We start from the raw sequence: 16,179 nt of genomic DNA, 5'->3' as shown, positions 1-16,179 counted from the left end.
GTTAACGTTTTGAGTCCGTATGACTCTTCTTCAGAGCTAAAAGGTATGACATTAGGCAGGCAATGACTAGCATTTAAATAATTAATACTTGGGTTACAACAAAGTTACATACATTTGAGGCACAAAAACACTGCAGGAAAGGTTAATGCAACCATAGTTAACAAGCAGTTAATGATTGTATTAGATAAAAGAAGAGGCTTATAAAGTTACCAAAAAAGGAAACCTGAGAATTGGGAGCATTTTAGAATTCAGCAAAGTTGGACCAAGAAACTGATAAAGGGAAAATAGAATATGGAAATAAACTAGTGTGAAACATAAAAAGGGACTGCAAAATCTTTTCTAGGTATGTAAAAAGGAAAAGATTAGCAAAGGGCCTACTCCAGGCAGAGACAGCAAAACTTATGAAGGGGAATAAGGAATTTGCAGAGCAACTAAACAAATACTTTGTGTCTGTCTTCATGAAGGAATTATCATGAAATCCATTGATGTTTGTCCCTAATGCTAAATTAGAAGTCTGTGGAGATTGTAACATTTAAGGTACAGGATGTTACCGTGCTTGTACATTGGTTCCTGCCTAGTACAAGGGTGGGTCCCTCTGCGAGTTTTTTGATAGGTTCCCAGATCAGTTCAAGTGTCAGTGCACAACTCTTTTTGAGGCAGCCATTCGGGCAAAGGTACCCCTTTGGAGCAGTGGTGTTCTGCTTGGCATGGCCATGGATCTGAAAGTGTACTTGTAAGCTGGTGTTGAGTGTACTCGTGAGCCCAGGGACAAGAAGTCTCGGAAGGCGAGATTGAAACCCTGTGAAGTGGGCAATTGTTAAAGCGTCTTAAGGTAGGAGTGACTTTTGGAGAGAATTCCAAGGAGAGATCTTCGAAGGTGAAGCTAGGAATCCCTCGTGAGACAGAGTTTTAACAAGATTGTTTGACTTGGTGTTCACTGACGTCTGGGTAGGTTCTTGAGAAGTCCATGGACTCTGTCTTGGTTGCATCTGTCATTTACTCTGTAGTGTGGTGTGTTCAACCACAGTTCATCGGTTAATTCACATGTATGTCATACCTATCCTGAATGTTAGCATATAAGTTACATATTGTAAATTGTTTTATCTTTCTGAACTTGTTCAGTAAAATTTTTGTTTGTTAAAAACTTGTGGAATCTTGTGGCTTTATTCTCAAAGCAGGTGCCTTGAATCTCAAACTTTATCTACTTTAAATAAAACATTATTGGTCCCTAACCGTATCTCTCACCCAACGTCCTGGGCTTTGGCCAAGGATCGCAACATAAAATACAGGAAACGTCCCAGGAATACTAGAGAACCAAGGGACTAGCGAGAATGAGGAGCTGTAAGAAATTAGTATTAGTAAAAAAGTAACACTGTAGAAATTAATTGGACTGAAACTTGATAAATCACCTGGACCTGATGATCTATATCTCAGAGTGTAGAAAGATGTGGCCGGAGAGATAGTGGATGTATTGGTGGTCATCTTCCAAAATTCTATAGATTCTATAGCTTGACAACCTGAAAATGACCCACTTACCCCTACTCTCTGCTTCTGTTAGCTAACCAATCCTCTATCCATGCTAATATGTTACCCCCTATACCATGAGCTCTTACTTTGTGCAGCAGCCTTTGATGTGGCACCTTATCAAACATCTTTTGGAAATGCAAGTACACCACATCTACAGGTTCCCCTCTATCCGCATTGCTTCCTTAAAGAACTCAAATAACTCAGTCAAACACGGGACAAAAATTTTACCTCGGTGGTCAGGCGCGCACCCGACCCACTCGAACATAAAATGACGCGTGTTGACATCGGGCAAGCATCCCTACGTCAACGCACAGTCACGCAATATGGTCAGCTGGTGCGCGCCGGAGTCAGCAGCCTGCCTGCCGACAACTAAAAGGCCTTTTAAGGCCATTAAAAAGGTCCTACGGTTAGCGGGAAGGCAGAAAGGCCAAGTGGCCTTTGCATTTTTTTTAGGAAATCCAATTCACAGGCAGAATGAGGTTTCCAACAGCAAATAAAAATAAAATTAAAAATTTTACATTTTATTTATAACAAATCCCTGCTCATGACAGAGTCACGTGAGGGGACACGTTTCATCACATTTTAAAAATCTTCCTTTTAATCTCAAAGATTCTCCAAGTGTGCGAAGTTCCCCACTCGACCCCTTCCGCTCCCCCTCACCCAGGCTGCACAGGCCGCACTAGGTGCTGCCGCTCGAGTTTCACGGTGGGTGGGCCTTAATTAGTCCGCCAGCCTGAAATCGCCCCCCGGCCTCGATCGCGGGCAGCAATCGGCTTCCCGACCGCCCCCACTCGAACAAGGGTTAAATTCCGCCCGTGATTTCCCTTTCACAAAACATATTGACTCTGCCTGATTGCATTAAGATGTTCTAAGTGCTCTGCTGTAACCTCCTTAAATAATATTCTTGTGTTTTCCATATGACAGATGTTAGGCTAATGGGCCTGTAGTTTCCTGCCTTCTGTCTCCCGCCTTTCTTGAACAGAGGAGTTACATGGGCTATTTTCCAATCCGATGGAACCCTACCAGCATTAAAGGAATTTTGTAAAATTATAACCAATGCATCTATTTCAGCCACTTCTTTTAAGACCCTACAATAAAGTCTATCAGCTCCCGGGAACATGTCAGCTTTTAGTTCTGATATAGTTTTCTCAGTTCCCTTTCCCTGATGATTGTGGTTGTTTTAATTTCCTCCCTTCCTTTCACCTCTTGATTTACAGTATTTCCGGGATGTTATTTGTGTCCTTCTACAGTGAAGACAGACACAAAATATCTGTTCAAAGCTTCCACCATTTCCTTACTTCCTACTTCCTCCAAATTTTCTCCATATCCCTCATCACCTTTGGTTAATATAAATCCAATTCCCTAACAAGCTGATATTGTTTCATTCTCTCCACCCCATCAGATCCCTTAACATCTCAAAAACTTTGATTAATTCAGCAATCTTCCTAATTCCAGCCTGAGATTGTGTAACCTCTCCCTTTAATTTAACAGTTGGAGTCAGGTATCATTCTAATAAATCTAATTTGCTCTCCCTACCAACTGGGCTAAGAAATCCTTCCTAAGTTATGATGCCCAGAACTGCTCACCGTTCTCCAGGTATGGTCTAACGAGCTTTGTATAGCTGAAGTATGACTTCTACACCCTTGTATTCTCGTCGTCTTGATGGAAAGACCCCTATTCCATTGGCCTTTTTTCTGATCTGTGTACCTTGGCCCACACGTCTCTTTGGCCCTCCACTGTTTCTGGCTTTTCACCATTTAGAAAGCGCCCTATTCTATCCTGGTTAGGTCCAAACTGGATGACATTGAAATCCATTTGCCACAGGTTTGCCCAATCACTTCATCTATCAGTAGGTCTGTCATTTTCTGCTTCCATCTACCCTGCTGACAATGCTGCATATCTTTGTGTCAAGGGAAAATTTGGATATGTGCTTTTCTGTCCCGTCATCGAAGCCGTTATTAAATCCAGTGAACAGCTGAGGCTCCAACACAAATCCTTGGGGACACCAATAGTCACATTCTGTCAATTAGAATACCTACTCTTTATCCCAACTGTCTGTCTCCTGCCACTCAGCCAATTTCCTAACCAGGTCAATAATTTACCTCAATGCGATCAGCTTCCACTTTAGCTAACATGAGGGACATCTGTCAAATCAAGTCCATATAAATAAGATGTATAGACATTCCCCTTTAGTCACCTCTTCAAAAAATCCAATCAGCTTTGTCAGACATGACCTACCCTTCACAAATCCATGCTGCCGCTCTCTGATTAGCTGAAAGTCTCCAAGTTGTTCAGTTACTCTACTCTTAATTATAGACTCTAGAAATTTCCTAACTACAGATGTTAGGATAATGTTATGGCTGGGATGGGAGGAGTGTGCGTATAATCCAGCCCCACTACTCCACAGGCTGTACCATTAATTCAAAAGCTTAATTTTCTCACCAAAATAGCCAATCGTCTATTTCCCCTACTGGTGCCCAGAATAAAAGAGTCTTCAACCAGGCTTCTTTCAATAAACTCAAAACAATTGTTTATTATAAAACAAAACTTCTTTTGACAAGTTGCAACTACTGGTTAACACCCAATTGTAATCGGGAAGCATAACTATCTATCTCTTCCTAAAGAATTCCCCCAGCACACACACACACACAAACCGAGGACAAACAGTTAGAGTCTCTCTCTGCAGAGATGGGCTTTAGAGGAAGGGTGTTATAAAATAAAGGATAAAGTCTGCAGGGTCTCAACGCTGTCGACCTGGAGTTCTCTCGTGTGAAGACAGGCCGCTGGTCCTGGTGGTTGCCTGAAAGTTTTCACCAACTCCCAGCTTTGCTGGTCCAAATGCAGACCAGTTACACTCAGATGAGGGTTCTCTGGCTACAGGTTGATAGCCACACACAACTTTAGGGAAGGTAGAGAGAGGGAGCCAGTTAGGGTAACCTTCCTCCCTCAGCTTGTTCCCCAAGCAGATTGCCTTCATAACCAGCAGGTTCACAACTTAATGTTTTTTCTCTCTGCCATGTGATTTCCAGCAAGTTACCAACCTTTGCTCTTTTTCAGTTTTTTCCCTATCAATTAAAATGACTGCTGCTCAAAACAAATAACCAGGTCTTCCTCAAGCACCATATACGTCAGGCGATTTCTTGGAAAAGGCCTGCTGGTTGACAGTTCCAAGGTAAGCTTATGACCTTATTTTTTAAAAAAATCCCAGGTCAGCATCCAAATGTACAGAAATTGCCAAGTCCTTCCATTTTGTAAAAGAGCAACTCAGTCTTGAGAGATGTGATTCCAACGATAAGTAGTTTATAATTCCCTGGTTTCCCTCTCTCACCTTTCTGAAATACTGAAATGAAACAATGAACCTTCCAATCTTGACGAAAAGTTTCTGAATTGAGAGGGCTTTGGAAGATTACTGTTGGGGCATCTGCAATGTTCTCATCTACTTCCTTAAAACCCGGGCATGGTAACCTGCTGGTTCTGGGGAGTTTGTCACTCTTTAATGCCATTACTTTCTTATTTTGATCACATAAAATTTGGTGAGCCCCTGTCCCTGATGTAATAATTGTTTCCTTTGCATATCCAGTATGTTGACCTCTTCACCTACTGAAAATACTGAGGAAAAGTGATTATTCAACATGAATGCCATTTCTTTATTTTCCATTATAATATCACCATTATCGGTTTTTAAGGGGCCCATATTGCTCCTGATCCTCCTTTTTTTCCTAAGGTATCCCTGGCAAGTTTCTTTTGATACTCTATTTTTGTAGCTCTTGCTGCCCACTTTGGGGCAGGCTAGCCCGGTTGGCTCGATGACGAACATGTTGTTCAGAATAACGCAAACAGTGTTGGTTCAATTCCTGTTTCAGCTCAGACAGGATGTCCCTTTGTCCTTTGCATCCCGCAAATCCCGGCTGGAATTGTCTCACCGAACCAGATTTACCGTTCCGCCGCCGGGAAAACACACCGGCACAGAACACGTCTGGGCAAGCGTGACGTGCGAAAGTCGGGACTTAGCATCAGGATCTTGCTAACATCTGAGGAGCAGAAGATGCTGGAGCCCTACAGCTATCGGACCCTGGAGGAACACGTGCATCGCCTGCTGGGTGGACCCTCATGGCCATGGCTCCACCATGAAGCAGCTCACCGAAGGTGGGAGGTCTCTGCTGATGTCTCGGGTCTGCTTCGGAACATCACGGTCTTGGCCATTGGCTGCTACGGATGATCGGCGAGGGTGGGGAGGGGCAGAGGAAGGTCCAACTGTGGGTGGGAGAGGAAGGCGTACCCGCGGGGCAGGGGGGGTGGTGAGGCTGGTGGGGGGGGTGGCAAATGTGCTGGGGACGTGAGATTGGGAGGGGGAAGGAGGGAGTACGGGGGGGAGGAGGGTATAATGGGGAGAAGGTGGCAAATGAGGAGGTAGGTGTAAGGAGAGGAGTACAGAGGGGGTAAGGAGTTCGGAGGGGGGAAAGAGTCCTGGGGGAGAAAAGTGTTCAGGGGGAGGAGGTAGTAAGGTTGGAGGAGGGAGTAAGGTTGGAGGAGGGAGTAAGGGTGAAGGAGGGAGTAAGGTTGGAGGAGGGAGTAAGGGTGAAGGAGGGAGTAAGGTTGGAGGAGGGAGTAAGGGTGAAGGATGGAGTAAGGTTGGAGGAGGGAGTAAGGGTGAAGGAGGGAGTAAGGTTGGAGGAGGGAGTAAGGGTGAAGGAGGGAGTAAGGTTGGAGGAGGGAGTAAGGGTGAAGGAGGTTGTCCAGCTGAACATGCAAAGGAGGGGTCTGTGGAGTCAATGACTGTGGAGTGAACTGAGGATGGGCACTGTAGGAGGGAATGATGAGTATGGGGGGCGGTGAATGGAGCCGGAAGGGTGGGAGGGTGAGGATGTGACGGCAGGGGTAGAAGGGACGGCAAGGGTAGTTGCTGGGGACTTGGAGGCAGACGCGACCCTGGGGGTGGGAAGGAGGAGGTGGAGGAGGTCAATGTGGATGGGGTGGGGTTTTCAGGAAGGTAGAGAATGTGCACATTCACCTGGGCATTTTTAAAAATTCATTCGTGGGATGTGGGCTTCGCTGGCTGGGCCAGCATTTATTGCCCATCCCTAGTTGCCCTTCAGAAGGTGGTGGTGAGCTGCCTTCTTGAACCGCTGCAGCCCATGTGGTGTAGGTACACCCACAGTGCTGTTAGGGAGAGAGTTCCAGGATTTTGACCCAGCGACAGCGAAGGAACGGCCGATATATTTCCAAGTCAGGATGGTGAGTGACTTGGAGGGGAACTTCCAGGTGATGGTGTTCCCATCTATCTGCCCTTGTCCTTCGGGTTGATAGGTGACGGTGTGGAGGTGGAAGGTGATGCCAGAGGGTTCAACAAGTGATGGAGGAAAGGGTAAGGCTGACTGGGGGACGGGAAAGGACAGGGGAGTTGAGCAAAAATCTGACCAAAACCATCGTTGTTGAAATCAAAGGTGTGCGGAGCCTCGTGTTGGACGGGCACAGGTGCTTCATGGGAGTGAGGTCAGGGGGTGGGCGGAGATGCAGGTCGGATCAGATGGATAACTGAAAGCGAACCCCAGCAGACAGCACTGAAAACGCTCAGGACAGTGAGGTGAGTGTGAGGGAGGAAGGCTCTGTGTGTGTGGGAGAGGCTGGCACGAGGCTCCGAAAGGCCCTGCCACACACACACTCCTCCCTCCAGATACACTCATGGTCTGGCTCCGTGCAGCTGAACTGCTGGTGGGAGTGGGGATGGAGAGATGCAGGGGGAGGACTCGCAGAGCCTGTCAATGAAGCCGAAAGACAACATTATACATTATTCAGTAAAAGAGAATATATTTTCAGATTATAAAGTGGCAAAATATGTTCACCTGTGCAACCGCTTGTCAGGATTTCTTAACTTTTCTGGAGCTCCCACTTCTTCTAGGTGCTGCCCTGACATCTGCAGCAGGGGTGGAGACAGCCTGTCCAATGGTTGGCTCTGTTGCCTCTGACTTTGCGTGGGTTCTCTGGAGAGCCAAGGCCATGAGGGCCCCAGCTGGCTTTGGCTGTCCTCCTGTGGGCCGGCAGCTCCCTCTGCAGTGACAGAGGACGAGGTTGAGGGGGTCACAGGCAAAGGGGGCTCGGAGGCAGTGGGCAGCCTCTGAGATTCTGTGGGTGACCCCCCCAGGGGTGTCCAGCTGCTGCTCCTCCTCCCTTCGGGTGCCTGAGGGCCCAGGTCTGACTCCTTGAGGGGAAGGAGCACCTGGAGGGAAGTCGAGGTTCCCTGTTTCCCTCTCGCGTTGACGCTGCAGGAACTCACCCATGGCCCCTGTGATGGAGTGCGGGTCTGCACACATCTCCATGTTCCACTGGACCAGGGTCTCCATGGCGTCTGCCATCCTCCCCATGGAGACCTCCATACGCGCACATGTGGGCACCACTTCATCAGAGAGAAGGCGGATGCACTTCTCCGACTCAGGAGCCACTTTGTTCAGGGCTTCCAACAGCTCTGGGTGATATTCTCCCGCCTTCTGCTGACTCTCCACAATGAATTGGAAGGCTAAATTCGAGGCTCGTCATCTGACTTGGGCCTCAGAGGTGCCTCTTCCCCCGTAGTCCTCCGAGTGCCGGGGAGCTCGGCTGAACCTGCCTCCTCCTGCTGCTGTGGACACGTGTCCGTGCGGTGACCACCAGATTGTGAACCTGAGCCTGCTCTGGATCTAGGTCCCACCGAGGTGTGTGTCTCTGCGTTGGTGGAGGGTGTGGGTAAGCGCTGTGATGGGTCTTCCAGGCTGCTTAGTTCCAGCTCTTCAATGGAGGAGGTGTCCTCTTGGCTGGAGGTGAGGACCTGGATGGAGCTGAGGGACTGGCTGGCTGAGGGTGTTGGTCGCTTGGCAGAGCTCCCTGTGAACCAAAGCAGGTATAATGTGTGCATGGCAGCAGCAGAGTCAAAAGCAGGAGAGAGGCACTCACAGTTGTGTTGAGAGAGGGATGATGTGGTGCAGGATCCTCACGTGGGTGTTCGCCGCCGACCTCATCGTCACTGCAGGCACGGTCCACGTCCTCAACAGTCAGCGCGATGGCCGCTCCTCAAAGTGAGTGAGGGGCCTAATGTGGGCCACTCCACCCCTGGTCTGAGACCTCTCCCTGCTGCTCTGAGCCAGATTCTCCTGCATGAAAACAGATGGAGAGAGTGTGAGCAGGACACATGGCGCTGTGTGGAATGTTTGTGTGGTGAGCGGAGCCATGGACAGGATGTGGATGTGAGCTCCAGAGGGTATGAGGCTGATGGAGATGTGAGGGTGTGTGTGAGAATTAGTGATGTTGTCCCTTGAGATGTGAGATCCCTGTGGGTGTGTGATGAGTGTGAGTTGTGAGTGATGAGGTGGTTGACTTACCCTGACGGAACGGATAAGAACATTCATCCTCTTCCTGCACTGGATGGCTGACGTCCTCTGTGCTCTGGTGGTGCTGACCACCACCTCCCAGGCTGGATTGGTGACTCTGGTGGGCCTCCTGCTGCCAGAGCGGGGTTAGAGGACTAGTTAGGTAGGTTAGAGGAAGGCAGCAGCCTTCCATTGCATCCAGCAGGTGCCCCAGAGAGGCGTCACTACATCTGGGGGCTGCCGTCTTCTTTGCTTTCGGAGCCACCTGTCGCCTGGAGCAGCCCCTGGTCTGGAGACATGAAGGCGACTGCGCTCTGATGCGCTTTAAATATGGCGCCCGGACCGAGGGAGTGCTGAGGTCAGGGTGGGTCGGGTAAATCCGAGCCTGCCCAGCAGCGATCCGGCATGTTCCCTGTGAATGCATTATTAATGAGGCAGGATGTGCCGGGAATGGGACGGTGAAGCACGAAAACCCACCACTCAACCCACAGGCAAAACAACTTTATTCTCGCCCGCGACTGCACTTTGTGCAAATCTGGGACGATTCCACCCACATGGTCACCCTTTGCTGTTCTTTGTATCTCATCCATTCACCAGGATCTGATCAATGTTTTGCATGTTATTTCTTTTAGTTTTATGCTGTCCTTTACCTCTTTAGTTGTCCGTGTCTATTTTTTTTGGCAAGTAAAGAAAGCACTTGCCCTTTAGGGGTATAAACTGATTCTGTATAACATTAAATTATTTTTTAAAACATCTCATGGGTTTTCTGCTGTTTTATCAATTAACAGATTTACCCAGCTTACTGTGGACAGTATCTGTCTCATCCCATTGAAGTCAACCTTACCTAAATCTAGAATCTTCATAGCTGATTGCCATCTCTCCCTTTCAAACACAACATTGAAACTCAATCATGTTGTGATTGCTATCAGATAAATGTTAATGCATGGTTAAGCTGTTAACTAAATCTGGGTCATTACTCCTTGTTAAATCTAATATAGCCTGCCCCCTTGTTGGTTTTAGGGCATACTGTTGCTGAAGATTATCCTGGTACAACTGCCAATGGTGGAGCGATTAAAGTTAGGGAAATGCAGAGGCCAGAATTGGAGCAGGTATCTGAGAGGATTGTGGGGCTATATAAGATTACAGAGATAGTGAGGTCTTGAAGGGATTTGACCATGAGCATCAGAATTTTTAAATTAAAGCTTTGTTGGACTGGAAGCCAATGTACGTGAGCAAGTACAGGGAATGATGGGTGAGGGAACGGTACACCAGATGCTATCAGCAGTCTGGTTGCTGAGTACTGGGTCTCAGTTAGCAGGGTGCTCCGATTGTACCTCCATATCGAGGACCTTGTGGAATATAGCCTGGGCCAAGCTTTCCCGGACATATTTCTGATGGTCTTTTCGAACTATGTTGAGGCGATATTCTTTCTCCGACACTATCCTTCCATTTCTTGTGACCTGTTCAGGAAAACATTAATTAAAAAAAGACACATCAGGCAACATCAAAAGTAAACTTATTGATTCCAGTTGATGAGTTTAAAGCCATTTATATGATCAAAGTGAAGTTCTGAAGTGGTAATATTAAATCTATTTTTAAAAAAATTCATTCATTCAGCGATAGTGGAGGAACAGTGAGAAAGTTCCAAGTCAGGATGGTGAGTGACTTGGAGGGGAACTTCCAGGTGATGGTGTTCCCATCTATCTGCTGCCCTTGTCCTTCTAGGTGGTAATGGTCGTGGGTTTGAAAGATGCTGTTGAAGGAGCCTTGGTGAGTTCCTGCAGTGCATGTTGTAGATGGTACACACTGCTGCTACTGTGCGTCGGTGGTGGAGGGAGTGAATGTTTGTGGATGTGGTGCCAATCAAGCGGCTGCTGTGTCCTGGACAGTGTCAAGCTTCTTGAGTGTTGTGGGAGCTGCACTCATCCAGGCAAGTGGGGAATATTCCATCACACTCCTGACTTGTGCCTTGTAGATGACGGACAGGCTTTGGGGAGTCAGGAGGTGAGTTACTCGCCACAGATTCCTAGCCCCTGACCTGCTCTTGTAGCCACAGTATTAAAATGGCTGGTCTAATTCAGTTTCTGGTCAATGGTAACCCCCAGGATGTTGATAGTGAGGGATTCAGCGATGCTAATACCATTGAATATCATTTCTATATTCTCCCCAACAACCAACCTGCACCCCTTGAATGAGAGTACCAGTTTAGGGAAACCTTTGCCTTGAGGGCACAAGCTCAGTGGGAACTAGATGGAGGCTACTTCAAACTCATTTTATTTACCAACATTTTGCGTACCAGTATCTGAGTAATCGGAAACATGAATTGTGGTGAGTGGAGCGAGTTTGGGAGGAACAGATGATTTTGAACCTATGGTTCGCAAAGCTCCCCACCGCCGACTGGGGGTTTTCCTCACCTCATGTCTGGGGGCGTTGTAGACTCAATGACAGATTGATTGCTGTGATTGGTCAATAACTCCATTATTAATGGCTCATGTAACCACCAGGATGATAGACGGTGAGCTACATGGACCTGGCTCTTTTTCCACCCAACGGTTTCAACATTCTGAGTGTTGATAATCTGGGGCCGATCAGGGCTTTGAAGATCATGAATAACTCAGCAAACATCGAGGGCACCTACCAATCCTGCTCGCTGGAGATGTCTCCGGATCCTGGTATTGTTGAAGTATCCTGTCAAATGTTTGTCTGTCAGGCTGTTATAGGTGGCGAGTGGTCTGTAAGACAGAATGTATTGTCAGTCCTTTGAAGTCAACCAGCATCCTGTTTGGAGTATAGCAAACAGTTTATTGAACTGCTGCATGAAGGTTACAGACCTGAAACGTTAAACTCTGTTTCTCTCCACAGATGCTGCCAGACCTACTGAGGATTTCCTACATTTTCTGTTTTTGTTTTATAAAGCAGTCTCCTATTTCACTGCACAAGGGAAGCAGTATCATTTATGTTTAATGCCCGAGTTGAGACTCTAGAGGGTGGAACTTAAATGAACATATTAACTGCCCTTCCACTAATATCACCTGACAATAACATCCACAGTGTGATTTCTGCCGCCAACTGGAAGGGTATCAGGAACAGTTTCGCATAAGCACTTGGCCCACACCTTGGCTGCCAGTGCATGCTCAACTGCTCCTGACATCCTTCTGGTCAGCAGCAGGAGTTTGGATCTATCAAAGGCTGTGTACTTTCACCCTGCACTCGAACCTGCAACGTAGATATTTCCCTCGGGGATTCCAATGTTAAAATTCAATATTTACACGTGTGTATGTTGTCAGTAATCCCATCAAGTGGCATGATAATGGGAATTCCACTGTTGTATTTCGGTGCAGCACATTTATAGGGGGTAGGCAGGAATGTGAGATTAAAATCAGATCAGCCATGATCTTACTGAATGGTGCAGCAGGCTCGAGGGGCCGAGTGGCCTCCTTCTGCTCCTAATTCCAATGTTCAGATGCTAATCTGTGATGGAATCACAATCTCAATGAGATTTAATGCCAGTGCTGCCTCCCTTGGCTGGATCCAGTGTGTTAAGGCATTGTGCAGAGTTTCTACTCAGTCTGGGTAACTTGAGTGATAGATATTGGACTCATAATCCCAGGGTAAGCATCTTGAGTCCCACGTTGGGTAATGATATTTTTCTCAAATATTTTAGTCAAAATATCTCTTTTTTTCAGCAAAAAGTGTCCTTAAACTAAATATTACAATCAATTTTCCACCCTGGAAGTTGAGAATTTCATTTACTGAAATTTCCTTATTATACATCTTCTTCACTTACTGAGTCATCAGAAGCGCATTTTACAGAGGGAACAGTTGCTAAATGATAGTTGGACTAAAGACAAGAACTTGCAATTGATTAAGGACTGTACAGACATAAAAAGGAGTAACTTGAACTTTATTGCTAGTCTGTGTCAAATCAACTTGTTTGTTTAAATGCTGCCAGATGACACACTAACTGCAACTGAGCATGTGCAAGAAGTGCTCCCCCTAGTGCTGCTACACAAATAAACACAGACTGACATCTTCTTATGTTATAAATGCAAAATACTGCGGACGCTGGAAATCTGAAATAAAAAACAGAAAATGCTGGAATTACTCGGCAGGTCTGACAGCATCTGTGCAGAGAGAAACAGTTAACGTTTTGAGTTCGTATGACCCTTCTTCAGATCTCGTGAAGAGCTCAACATTGTGAAGCCAATTTTTGGCCTCCTCGCCATATTGTCCACTCACGCTGCCGAGCACGCCCAATGTCAGCGAACACGGACGATTCTGCCCATAGGCTCAACTATTTCAATGTCTACCTGGATGGCATCCCATCTTCTACCCTCCATAAACCTAAGTGCATCCAAAACGCTGCTGCCCATATCCAAACTTGCACCAAGACTCAAGAACAAGAGCAAATGAATAAAAAAAACCTTCTCCAACCAAAAGGTACGAAAATGATCAACAAGTATATCGCACCTGTAATATAGAAAAACAAATCCAGGCACCGTGACAAAGGAGGAGATACTAGGAGTGAAGACTGAAAAGCTCAACCAAAGAGAGAAGGTTTAAGGAGGGTCTTAAAGGAGGGGACAGAGTTGGAGGGATGGGGAGGGTTAGGGAGGGAATTCCAGAGCTTAGGACCCAGACAGCTGAAGGCACGGCCGCCTATGCTGGAGTGATTAAAATCAGAGATGCTCAAAAAGCTGGAATTGGAGGAGGGCAGGTATCTCGGAGGGATGTAGGGCAGGAGATTAGAGAGATTGGGAGGGGCGAGGCCATGGGAGAATTTGAGCACAATCTGCGCTAAGTAATATCAGATACATCCTATGTTTCAATAAAAGCAGTCAGCACTGGTAAAGAAAGAACTTGCATTTTTATACCACCTCTGGACACCCTAAATCACTCCCCAGCTGATGAAGTACTTGTGAAGTGTAGTCACTGTTGTAGTGTAGGAAACGCAGTAGCCAATTTGTGCACAGCAAGATCCCACAAACAGCAATGGGATTATGACAGATAATCTGCTTATGTAATGCTGGTGAGTATTTAATGTTGATCAGGATGCTGGGTAGAACTGCCCTGCTCTTCTTCACAATGGCATATTGTTAACCATTTACATACACCCGAGGGGGCAGCTAGAGCCTTGGTAGAAGATGGTGACTGTGACCGTACAGCGCATCCTCAGTACTGCCCCTCCGACAGTGCAGCACTCCCTCAGTACTGACCCTTTCTTAGTGCAGCACTCCCTCTATACTGACCCTCAGACAGTGCAGCACTCCCTCTATACTGACCCTCAGACAGTGCAGCACTCCCTCTATACTGACCCTCAGACAGTGCAGCACTCCCTCAGTACTGACCCTCTCTCAGTGCAGCACTCCCTCAGTACTGACCCTCTGACAGTGCAGCACTCCCTCAGTACTGACCCTCTGACAGTGCAGCACGCCCCCAGTACTGACCCTCTCTCAGTGCAGCACTCCCTCAGTACTGACCCTCTCTCATTGCAGCACTCCCTCAGTACTGACCCTCTCTCAGTGCAGCATTCCCTCAGTACTGACCCTCTCTCATTGCAGCACTCCCTCAGTACTGACCCTCAGACAGTGCAGCACTCTCACAGTACTGATCCTCTGACATTGCAGCACTCTCTCAGTACTGACCCTCAGACAGTGCAGCACTCCCTCAGTACTGACCCTCTGACATTGCAGCACTCTCTCAGTACTGACCCTCAGACAGTACAGCACTCCCTCAGAACTGACCCTCTCTCAGTGCAGCACTCCTTCAGTACTGACCCTCAAACAGTGCAGCACTCCCTCAGTACTGACCCTCTCTCAGTGCAGCACTCCCTCAGTACTGACCCTCTGATAGTGCAGCACTCCCTCAGTACTGACCCTCTGACAGTGCAGCACTCCCTCAGTACTGACCCTCTGACAGTGCAGCACTCCCTCAGTACTGACCCTCAGACAGTGCAGCACTCCCTCAGTACTGACCCTCTGACAGTGCAGCACTCCCTCAGTACTGACCCTCTGACAGTGCAGCACTCCCTCAGTACTGACCCTCTGACAGTGCAGCACTCCCTCAGTACTGACCCTCTGACAGTGCAGCACTCCCTCAGTACTGACCCCCTGACAGTGCAGCACTCCCTCAGTACTGACCCGCTGACAGTGCAGCACTCCCTCAGTACTGACCCTCTGACAGTGCAGCTCTCCCTCAGTACTGACCCTCTCAGTGCAGCACTCCCTCAGTACTGACCCTCAGACAGTGCAGCACTCCCTCAGTACTGACCATCCGACAGTGCAGCACTCCCCCAGTACTGACCCTCTCTCAGTGCAGCACTCCCTCAGTACTGACCCTCTGACAGTGCAGCACTCCCTCAGTACTGACCCTCTGACAGTGCAGCACTCCCTCAGTACTGACCCTCTGACAGTGCAGCACTCCTTCAGTACTGACCCTCTGACAGTGCAGCACTTCCTCAGTACTGACCCTCTGACAGTGCAGCACTCCCTCAGTACTGACCCTCTCAGTGCAGCACTCCCTCAGTACTGACCCTCAGACAGTGCAGCACTCCCTCAGTACTGACCCTCCGACAGTGCAGCACTCCCTCAGTACTGTCCTTCTCTCAGTGCAGCACTCCCTCAGTACTGTCCCTCTCTCAGTGCAGCACCCCCTCAGTACTGACCCTCCGACAGTGCAGCACTCCCTCAGTACTGACCCTGAGACAGTGCAGCACTCCCTCAGTACTGACCCTCTGACAGTGCAGCACTCCCTCAGTACTGACCCTCCGACAGTGCAGCACTCCCTCAGTACTGACCCTCCGACAGTGCAGCACTCCCTCAGTACTGACCCTGAGACAGTGCAGCACTCCCTCAGTACTGACCCTCTGACAGTGCAGCACTCCCTCATACTGACCCTCCGACAGTGCAGCACTCCCTTAGTACTGACCCTCTGACAGTGCAGCACTCCCTCAGTGCTGACCCTCCGACAGTGCAGCACTCCCTCAGTGCTGACCCTCTGACAGTGCAGCGCTCCCTCAGTGCTGACCCTCCGACAGTGCAGCACTCCCTCAGTACTGACCCTCTGACAGTGCAGCACTCCCTCAGTACTGACTGTCTGACAGTGCAGCACTCCCTCAGTACTGACCCTCTGACAGTGCAGCACTCCCTCAGTACCGACCCTCTGACAGTGCAGCACTCCCTCATTACTGACGCTCCGACAGTTCAGTACTACACTGGGAGTGTCAGCCTGCATTTTGTTCATAAGCTTCTATTTTTTTTGACCCCATGATCATCTGACTCAGGCAAGTATGGCAAGATGTAGACCTTTGTGC

At 48.1% G+C, this 16,179-nt stretch overlaps 1 protein-coding gene across 1 annotated transcript in view; it reads right to left on the bottom strand.

The window, feature by feature from the left end:
• erich3 (glutamate-rich 3) overlaps nt 1-12,018 on the bottom strand; it is a 43,886-nt gene extending 31,868 nt beyond the window's left edge. Inside the window, exons 1-3 of the mRNA XM_078561803.1 lie at nt 11,900-12,018; nt 11,506-11,599; nt 10,202-10,327 (exon numbers count right to left, since the gene is read on the bottom strand). Coding sequence (XP_078417929.1) covers nt 10,202-10,327; nt 11,506-11,599; nt 11,900-12,018 — 339 coding nt within the window. The remainder of the gene's footprint in view (nt 1-10,201; nt 10,328-11,505; nt 11,600-11,899) is intronic.
• Between the last annotated feature and the right edge of the window lie 4,161 nt (nt 12,019-16,179).

The sequence above is a fragment of the Cetorhinus maximus genome, chromosome 17 (genome assembly GCF_964194155.1).
Source record: "Cetorhinus maximus chromosome 17, sCetMax3.hap1.1, whole genome shotgun sequence".
NCBI lineage: Eukaryota > Metazoa > Chordata > Chondrichthyes > Lamniformes > Cetorhinidae > Cetorhinus > Cetorhinus maximus.
The sequence above is the reverse complement of the archived record's forward strand: the minus strand, read 5'-3'. Positions and strand labels throughout refer to the sequence as shown.